An 11,490-nucleotide genomic window follows, 5' to 3' on the forward strand; every position below is an offset into this window, starting at 1 on the left:
CTCCTGCGCTTCAGGAACCAGTCTAGGGTAATATTAAATAAATATTACAGTGTTCAATCACTAATATTTATTTTCAGCCCCCCCTGGGAATCGAACCCGGGACCTCCAGCACAGCAGCTAAACACGCTGACCATTACACCACGGAGGCGGATATATACATATATATATATATATATATATATATATATATATATATATATATATATATATATATATATATATATATATATATATATATATAAATATATATATATATATATATATATATATATATATATATATATATATATATATATATATATATATATATATATATATATATATATATATATATATATATATATATATATATATATATATATATATATATATATATATATAAATATATATATATATATATATATATAAATATATATATATATATATATATATATATATATATATATATATATATATATATATATATATATATATATATATATATATATATATATATATTTATATATATATATATATATATATATATATATATATATATATATATATATATATATATATATATATATATTTATATATACATATATATATATATATATATATATATATATATATATATATATATATATATATATATATATATATATATATATATATATATATATATATAATGGTTTTTGTTTCAACGTTCCCTCCATTTAGGTTTTTGTAAACAATTTTTTTGTATATAATATTATTTATTGATTCGGCATTAACTTTGTGGAATGACACGTTAATTATTTTTAAAAAAAAACCTTGGTCGCAGTGACATAAGGGATGCAAGATCACTTGACTACACAAAAAACGCTTGTAATAGTGGTTTATTGCAAGTGTTTGCATAAAAATATAATAAGTAAACAAACAAAACAAGTCTGCAAGATGTTTACATTTTTTATTTTATTTATTTAATATATTTACATTATTAAGGATAATATAATACATTTGAAATATTTATACATATGGAAAACTTTTATATTTCGATTCGCTGTGCCTCTCCAAAAAAGAGACTGAATTCTTGTGCTTAGAGAGGGACTTACACTCATGGTTTAATGTTATATAATAAATGGTATAATAGTCTTTTTTGTATGTTTTTTCAAGATTTATATGTAAAGGTCTTTAATTTTTTTCTTAAGAATTTTTATACCATTTTTTTTTTTAAATTTCTTTAGGGAGTTTATTGAAATATTTAATTGCCAAATATTTGAAGTTTTGTTGAAATTGCTTAGTGTTGTATTTTGGAGTAGAAAAATCGTTTGAGAATCTCGAAGATAAACTTTTTTTTAACATCAAATAATTGTCACCCTTTAGTATTTGAAAAATTGCGGTTTTTCCATAAATGGTTTCTACAAATAATAATTTTGTTGGATATGTATTTTTGTTTTCAAAATAAAGAAATAAATTTTAAATGTTTTTTTTTCCATACCTCGCATTTACGTTTTCCCTCCATTTAAGTTTTTTTTCAGTCCCTTAAAAACGTAAAATGAGGGTTTCACTGTATTTTTAGTTTGCAAGTCCCATCTTTAGTTTTTGTCTATTTGCCTACCTAAATATGTTATATTGTCTCACTATGAAATACGATATTCGACTCGACTTTCTCATGTTTTGGCGGTCGCCGTATCTGTGTTTGCAGTACCAATCGATGGTGGTACAAATAACTCGCTGTTACCAAAGACAGCTCTCGTAACACCGACACTTCATCACAAAGATCGTGCATACTTACTGTCCATGTACCGTAGACCTTTTCCGCGACGATGTACACACATTACGATGATATAATCGCGCGGGAAGGTTAAATATTGCATTATCTTACGTAGTTCTTTCAATTAAAAATAATATAGATTTTGTAAATTCTCCTTGCGATCTACAAATCGCTCACTCCTTTCAAGAACGTCATAAATAAAAAATCGACAAGTTATTTATGTTTTCGGAATGCCCAGAAAATGTACTATATCCCAGCAAAAGAGGCATATTTTTAACTTAATATTTATCCGCTACAGGGCAGAAAGTGTTGTTTTTGCATTTTGAAGAAAATGTATCGTTTAATTATTTTTTTAAATATACTAAATATTTTTCAAATGGAGAAAAAACCTTCAGGTTTTACCTAAAAAGATCTGTTGCACAGCCAAAAGTTCATTAAGTGGCTTGATATTTATTTTTTAAACATTGTTTTATATTTTTAAAGTTTGAAAACGTTCTTTTGAAAGGTGTGTGTTGAGATGGTTTAGACATGTAGAACGAGGAAAGAGGAATGATCATTCATCATTGATCGAAAGAACGGTAAAACAAATTTATGAGGCGAACGTAATTAGAAAAAGGAGCAGAGGAAGGCCGAGAAAAACATGGCACGATCAGGTACGCCAAATACTTGAAAGTGGTCAGGTTAGGAGTCGTAATAATCGGCGGGTATGTATGAGGAGATGCATGTATGTGGAAGAGGTGAAGATTATTTGGAAAACAAATTGGTGTGGCTTTCTATTCTCTCTGCCCACCCCTGCGGGGAATCGAAGTGATGCTTAGTAAGTCAAATAAAATAAAACGTAACAAATTATTCAAAATCACATATAATCTGAATAATCAAAAACTTGAACGAATTGTCGACTTATTTAAATCATAATTCAAAAATCATTTACTGCAGGGAAAATTCGTATCATTTCCGATACTAAATTAAGATTCTGATTTCCGGATCTGAATTCGGAATGCCCCTGCATACATCGAAAGCATTCCTAGTCGGCCAGAATTTTTTTTTTTTAATTTATTGGCAAAGCACCCAATTTTGGGTGATACCTGCCATACTAGTGATTTTACATACTTAAACAATATTTTTTTTTATTGATTAAAAAATTAAACCGGAAAAATGTATTTACCTACGAACAGATCGGCTGTCCAAACTTAAAACACAGTAAGGGACATTTTTTGTAGCACTTTTTTTTTGTATTGTGATCACTTTACATTAAGGACTCAGACCTCACAAACAAATATAAGTTTTCTGCTCAATAAAAAAAGCTTCTACATCTCACCAATAGATTGGCGGTCCAAACTCAAAACACAGTAAGGGACATTTTTTGTAGTCCTTTTTTTGTATTTTGGACTAAGTAGATTCTACTTAGTCCAAAAATGCAAAAATAAACGTATTACAAAAAATGTTCCTTACTGTGTTTTGAGTTTGGACAGCCGAGATGTCGACAAACTATGGCTCTCAGACCAACGTTCTAGGATAAATAGTAAATAAAAAGTTTGCGACTCCTGTACATGAATATAAATAAATATTTATAAAACCATCTTTAAATGCTCTTCAACTTCCATAACGATTCTATGCCTTGTGCGGGTATTCGGCTGTCCAAATTTAAAACACAGTAAGGAACATTTTTTTGTAGTAGGTTTTTTTTGCATTTTTGGACTAAGTAGAGTCTACTTAGTCCATAAATGCAAAAAAACTACTACAAAAAATGTCCCTTACCGTGTTTTAAATTTGGACAGCCGTATTGTATTGAAACAATTAATTAAATGTGTTTTTTAGCGTCGCATAATGAAATCCTTTGAGACATCATATGAATCAGTCAAGGAAAAGAACAAATGAAGTCTTTTATGTACTTTACTGTGATTGTATGTAGGTACTTTAATGTCATTGCGTTTAAATGATTATAAAGAATATAAATAATATTCATTTTTATTTTTTTTTATTTAATACAGTTACAAAAATATTACAATTTAATTCATTTACTAGACATTTCTAGTTAAAAAAAATATTATACTAGTAAAGCTGTACTTCTCCAAAAAACACATTAAGCTCTTGTGCTTGGAGACACTCATTTGTTTATTGCTCACACTTTTTTTTAATTTTTTATATCGTAGTCATACAGGAGAAAGTGACCAAGTGCATTTTTTACAAAAACGTAATTATTGACTATTTGATATCTTACTAGCTTAATATTGCCCTTAAAAAATCCCAAAGGGATTTGAAACTTGGAATTATAATATATTGACTTGTTAAAAATGACTAACTGCATTGATGTTTATTTTGTTGCCAAGCGAAAGTGACTTAAATGGCCCTCCTGAACATTTTACGTTTTGTTAGTTGGTCACTTTCTCCTGTGTGACTACGATTTGTTTAATATAATAACATTTTTTATACAATTTAATACAAATTCTATATTTTTCTACTTAATACAATCTTTCAATTTTAGATGTGCCTGGCCTCTTCAAAACAAAGACTGAGCTCTTGTGCTTGGAGAGGGACTTTTACTTCTTTTGGTTTTTGTTTATAGAATCATGTTAAACATTTGAATAAATATATATTACAGGAGAACATATCGCTCACTCCTTTCAAGAACGTATGAAAAATCGTCAATTTTGAGTTGTGCATGTTTTCGTAATGCCCAGAAAATGTACTATATCCCAGCAAAAGCGGCATATTTTTAACTTAATATTTACCCGCTACAGGACAGAAAGTGTTATTTTCGCATTTTGAAGAAAAGGTATTGTTCAATTATTTTTTTAAATATACTAAATATTTTTCAAATGGAGAAAAAATATTCAGGTTTTAGAAAGATCTGTTGCACAGTAAATAGTTAAATAAGTGGCTTGATATTTATTTTTAATACATTGTATTTTATGTTTGATCTTTAAAAACGTTCTCCTGAAAAATCAAGTTAATTGATTTATGACGTTCTTGAAAGGAGTGAGCGATATATATTTATGCGCTACGAAGGAGTTATCATGTTTAGTTTTCTATTGTATAGTCTGTATATGTTTGTAGTGTTCGTTAAGTTTCTTTTTAAGAGTATTTGTGTCTTTTATGTTTTTAATTTCTAAAAGGAGGCTGTTGAAATTTTTTATTCCTAATATATAAAAAAAATCCTTATCCGCACATTATTACATATTACATAAGTATATGTAATTTTGTTGGTACGTACTGTTTCGATGCAAGGCCAAATTTTAACAGTTTTTTGCGAATTTGGGCATATCTGCGAGTTTTTATTCAGAAATAAAAGTGCAATTAACATATTGGATGTAATTTCTCTTCCTCGGATAATTATTTTGGCCCTGAATGATGTACACAATTCACATAACGTGACGTATTTCTTTTTTTTACAAAACAATTTTTCATCAAGGCATATTGAATGAAATGCTGTTACCGCATCACTGCATTGTTTGAAAAGGTCGACTTCTTTGCAACACTTAGGGAAAATTGCTATGATTATTATGCATAATAATTGAAAGAGTACTCGATTGCAGAATCTGATTCTAACTAACCATCACGCCGCCTCCCTACAGGGGTAGGTAGGGAGAACATCCACCCTCAAACACACACACATATATATATATATATATATATATATATATATATATATATATATATATATATATATATATATATATATATATATATATATATATATATATATATATATATATATATATATATATATATATATATATATATATATATTTATATAGCCTAGGATAGCCTCGAATGACTGTTTATGATTGGTAGCTTGATGGGCAAGAGAAGGAGAGGAAGATCCCCACACGATGGACCGATCAAGTTAAGACAGCAGCAGGCACCTCGGTGGTTGGAGCGCTACATGCAGCGCAGTCAAGGGATTGGAGAAGAGTCATTGCTTTAAAAAAAGGGTCACAACTCTCAGTAATAAGGAGTAAGACATAAGAGAAGGATTTGCGGAAATCTGGGATTAAAAGACATCTATAGTAAGGTAGAGGAAAGGCAATGGTGTGGACACATAGGACGCTGATAACCTGATCATATTGTGAGCCAGGCAATTGCCATAGGTCTTCTTCGAAAGACAACTAGAGGAAGACCAAAGAATCCATGGTTATTACAGAAAGATAACATGATTGGAAAGTATAGCCTGGGTGACGTTGTCCATGTTAGAAATACCTAGGAGCTGGAGTGTCCCTTAGAGATAAAATAAAGAGTTCACGCATTCGTGGAAGCCTGGGTAACAGACAACAAAAGTAAGGTAGAAGAAAGACAGTTGAGATGGTATGGGCACATATGACGTAGAAAACCTAAGCATATTGTAAACCAGGCGATCGCCATGGATCTTCCTTGAAAGACATCTAGAGGAACACCAAAGAATCCATGTATGCAGCAGAAAGATAACATGATTCGAAGGCATGGCGTAGGTGATGTTGTCCATGACAGTAGGACCTACGTTCGTTGAAGCCTTCGGGCACATAGGACGCAGAGAACCTGAACATATTGTAAACCGGACGATCGCCATGGATCTTCCTCGAAAGACATCTTGGAGAAGACCGACGAATCCATGGGTATTGCAGAAAGATAACGTTGATTCGAAGACATGGTCTAGGTGATGTTGTCTATGACAGAAGGAGCTATAACCTGAGGACGAAGATAGTTGACCATAACAGTATTCAAATTGATAATGGACTCACCAGTCGTCTCCATGATGACAGGCTCCTCTGTGCCTCCGTCTGCCTTGGACTGCTTGATAGACAGGATCAGGAAGGCTTCCTCGAGAGTCGAGCAGTTGAATCTCCTCATCAGCGTTTCTGGAGACTCTTCAGCCAAGAGTTCTCCGCCTCGCATCAGCCCGATCTACAAAACGACATATCAATCATCATACCAGGAACCAGTCCAGGGTAATATTAAATAAATATTGGAGTGTAAAATCACGTATATTTATTTTCAACCCCCCCTGGGAATCGAACCTGGTACCTCCAGCACGGCAGCTAAGCACGCCAACCATTACACCACGGAGGCGGACAAGATAATATATTAGACAGGAAGTATTCTCGTTAAATTATGAGATTTATGTTTACCATCACAAAATTAACGAATATTGGATACCCTTAATTTATTAATCAAAATTAAAAAATATCAATTTTTTTAATGTATAAGATGAATAATAATTATTATTTCATAAAGCAAGTTACAATTTGAAGTCTTATTCATCTATGTTGAGATGTCAAAAAAAAAATAACTACATTAATTGAAGATAATCCAGATTTGTGAAGTATTTGGACACACTCAAAATGTTGTAAATAAATTATCTGGTCAAATTATAAGCTTAAATAATAAAAATGAAAATGATATTTTCTGGCGTTTCTCATATGTATGATCATAATCCAGGATTCGGACCTCACATACTAATAAAAGAGTTTCTGCTCAATAAAAAGCTTCTTTTCATCTCACCAATAGATGCCTCTAGTGAAGTTCTAGTGATTCAAGAATAATGTTTTTAAAAATTGGTTCATATATATAGAACTTCAAAGAATTTGAGTAGTGTGGTTGTTAATAATGGGTAGAATTGGTGAATGTTACACGCGTGTAAAGTGATCATTTAAACTAGCCTATGACGGTCGTAAGCCCCGTAAATGCCCAGACTTCCATATTTTTCTTAATGTATGTTGAGAAGAAAAAAAAGATAACTCCTATAATTGGAGATAATCCAGATTTGTGAACAAGTATTTGGACACACTCAAATTGTCGTTTACTATAAAATTTTGCGATTCTGGTTTTTTTTTTAAAAATGTCAGTCTTATTTCATCCTTATTACTTTGTTTTTGTAAAATATAAGTCAACAATCCTTACTATATAAGTTGTTCTGTAAATTTTAACTATGTCATATATTTCGTACGAATTGGGTACAGGCGTAGATAAAAAATAAAAATAAAAATACGTTGCGATCACCCTTAATTAATAATATTCCACTATTTACGTATGAAAGTATTCAAAATACATAATTACCCTGTGCGCTTGTCTCGCTTCTTCGATGTAATGGGTGGTTATGATGACTGCGACTCTATTTTTCGCAGACAGCCCCACCAAAAAGTTCCAGATCCTGAAAATTAACAGACAAAACAAATTAGAATTTCTGGGTAACTTTGAGCGACATTGAAATACACAGTAAAACCTCGATATAACAGACCTCTATGTAACGAACTTCTGATTAATCGGTCAAAAAATCGGGAAAACTAATATTTAAAAACGTTCTGTTTATATTATACATACCTAAATCCAAATCATGTCGTCGCATGTAAAATTTTTTTAATACTAATCAAACAACGTCACTTTACGACGAGTCTACGAAGACAATAAATACATTTTTGTTTGTGTTTTGTATGTTTTATCTAAAAGTGTTCAAATTTAAAAAAAAATTGATTTTGTTTTTTTTTATTCTTTTGCATTTCACAATATATTATAATTACAAGTACAAAAAATAAATAATATTTATACAAAAAAGATCCCACAAAGCCATATTGCCTGTGTGTGGGTATACATTTTATTATAGGTTACAATATATATCGGAAATAAAATTATATTAAAAGTGCTAATATAAATTACAAATATTTGATTTTAACTGAATCTATTGTAATATCTTCATTTTTAATTCTGTCATACAACGATTTTCTAAACATTCTGAGGGAACGTATTTCAACGGTTCATTTCATTTGATTTGGAACGAGTATTTGGAGGACATATTGCAAGATGGATCCCAATTTTTTTTACGATGGAGACCTTGGTAGAACAAAAGAGGTGTCGGAAGACCCCAAAAGAGATGGTCTGACGACATAGTCGCTGTGGGGGGTAGATACTGGCTGCAAGCAGCAACCGAACAGAGGACATAGAAAGAAGGGGAAGAGGTCTATATTCAGCAGTGGAGTACAGAGGGCTCATGAGGAAGAAGAAGTGTTTCAACGGCGTTCATCACTCTGTTTTCATCCTTCTTTTGCCAATTCCATGTTTCTCTTCAATACATCAGTGTCAGACTAGCACTTTGACGTTTTATTACTACTTAATTTCATAGTTTGAACAGCACATTAGATTATATAACATCATTATGCATTAGTTGAATGGGTATTTATGCAGTTGAGTTCTCGGAACCTTTTCATAAAATACAAAGTTATTTCTTTACAGCCAATAAATTGCATGGGTATAATAAAAGCTGTTGATTTTATTAAGTGGTTTGGTTTTTAATTCTGTAGTATTTAATTACTTAGAGCCACCCGACTTGAATTAATATTGTTTACTTCCTGTAACTCATCATCTATATATGTAAAATATATATATATATATATATATATATATATATATATATATATATATATATATATATATATATATATATATATATATATATATATATATATATATATATATATATATATATATATATATATATATATATATATATATATATATATATATATATATATATATATATATATATATATATATATATATATATATATATATATATATATATATATATATATATATAATATATATATATATATATATATATATATATATATATATATATATATATATATATATATATATATATATATATATATATATATATATATATATATATATATATATTTATATATATATATATATATTATATATATATATATATATATATATACATACATGTGCGTGTAGGTATATATATATATATATATATATATATATATATATATATATATATATATATATATATATATATAATATATATATATATATAAAAATATATATATATATATATTTATATATATATATATATATATAAATATATATATATATATATATATATATATATATATATATATATATATATATATATATATATATATACATACATGTGCATATATATAAATAAATATATATATATATATATATATATATATATATATATATATATATAATATATATATTTATATATATATATATATATATATATATATATATATATATATATATATATATATATATATATATACATGTGCGTGTAGGTATTGATCAATATTGTAGGTATTGGTAAGAATTGGCACGATCAGATCAATCAGAACCTAAAATCTGGCGGTGTCAAGTCTGCGTAATCGGAGGGCATGTATGACTAGATGTATGGATGTGAAGGAGGCGAGGAGTGTATGTCAGGACAGAAGAGTGTGGCGTTCCATCTCTCTGCCTACCCTGCGGGAAACGGCGTGATGGTGGTAGTAGTAGTAGTAGTAGTAGTAGTATATATTGGAGTGATGGAAGTCTATTCGACTCTACATACATACAAATAACTGCTAAATAAAAGCTTTCTCAGTCTAACATAGATGGCTGCTGTGAACTCATATGTACTATGTCCTTAAATTAATCATATATCTTGGAGTTCCAAAAAAAATTGTAATATGGTTGTCAATCATGAATGGTGAATGTTACGTGTGTATAAAGTGATCCCGCGACCAGCTTTGATAGGTCATAAGTCCTGTTATTTCTCAGACTTCCACTTTCTTCTTAATCTATATTTAGACATCAATTATCAATTTTCATTTACGTTATTTTGCAGACCGATGTGGTGTGGATATTACGACCCAGTATACTCATGAGGAAGGTCACCTTATTTATACCTTCTGCAGTCTTGCAAAAATAGAGTCAAAAATTGTAACCGGCCATGGACTTCAATGCCAACCGGTTCGAGCACCGCCATAATAATGATGGAAAAATAGGTCTTCAAACAAATTAAAATTCGAAATACTGGATCAACCTTCGAGTACGAGTTTGATTTGAGGTACTATTTTAGCAGTTACTGTTTGGATATCGATTACTCGTAGCTCAAAAATATTTAGCTCTTCCTTACCATTCATCGTTTACTCTTACAGAGTTTTCAAGTGGCATTTTACACATGCCACTTGAAAACAATACATCATTTAAAATTTTCAATTTAATTTCAATTATTTTTTGACATCTCATCAAAGATGAAGAAGAATATGGAAGTCTAAGCATTTACGGGGCTTACGACCGTCATAGGCTAGTTTAAGTGATCACTTTACACACGTGTAACATTCACCAATTCTACCCATTATTGACAACCACACTACTCAAATTCTTGGAAGTTCTATATATATGAACCAATTTAGAAACCTTGTTCATGAATCACTAGAACTTCACTAGAGACATCTGTTGGTGAGATGTAAAGAAGCTTTTTATCAAGCAGAAACTCTTATAGTAAATGCCCAGACTTCCATATTCTTCTTCATCTTTGATGAGATGTCAAAAAATAATATGAAAATAACTCCTGTAATTGGAGATAATCCAGATTTTGTGAACAAGTATTTGGACACACTCAAAATGTTAATTTCAATTTTCAGTATATTTGTTTTCAATTAACATTTACATTACAAACTATTTTTTTAAAGCGAATACATTAAAATAAAATATATCGTAGTCATACAGGACGAAGTGACCGAGTGTATTTTTTTTCAAAAACGTGATCATTGACTATTTGATTTTTTACTAGCTTAATATTGCCCTGAAAAAAAGCCCAGAGCGATTTCAAACTTGGAAGTATAATATATTGACTTGTTAAAAATGACTAACTGCATTGATGTTTACTTTCTTGTCAAGCAAAAGTGACTTAAATGACCTTCCTAAACATTTTACGTTTCGTTAGTTGGTCACTTTCTCCTGTACGA

The 11,490-nt window shown here is 29.5% G+C and overlaps 1 protein-coding gene across 1 annotated transcript in view; it reads right to left on the reverse strand.

Annotated features, from left to right (window-relative positions):
- Positions 1-11,490, reverse strand: part of LOC148303274 (ABC transporter G family member 23) — a 67,199-nt gene that overhangs the window by 23,374 nt on the left and 32,335 nt on the right. Inside the window, exons 5-6 of the mRNA XM_088270186.1 lie at positions 7,769-7,862; positions 6,454-6,616 (exon numbers count right to left, since the gene is read on the reverse strand). Of these exons, the coding sequence (XP_088126312.1) occupies positions 6,454-6,616; positions 7,769-7,862 (257 nt within the window). The remainder of the gene's footprint in view (positions 1-6,453; positions 6,617-7,768; positions 7,863-11,490) is intronic.

This window comes from Brachycentrus maculatus, unplaced genomic scaffold (assembly GCF_059751285.1).
Source record: "Brachycentrus maculatus isolate JH-2025_06_01 unplaced genomic scaffold, ASM5975128v1 h1tg000374l, whole genome shotgun sequence".
Classification (NCBI taxonomy): domain Eukaryota; kingdom Metazoa; phylum Arthropoda; class Insecta; order Trichoptera; family Brachycentridae; genus Brachycentrus; species Brachycentrus maculatus.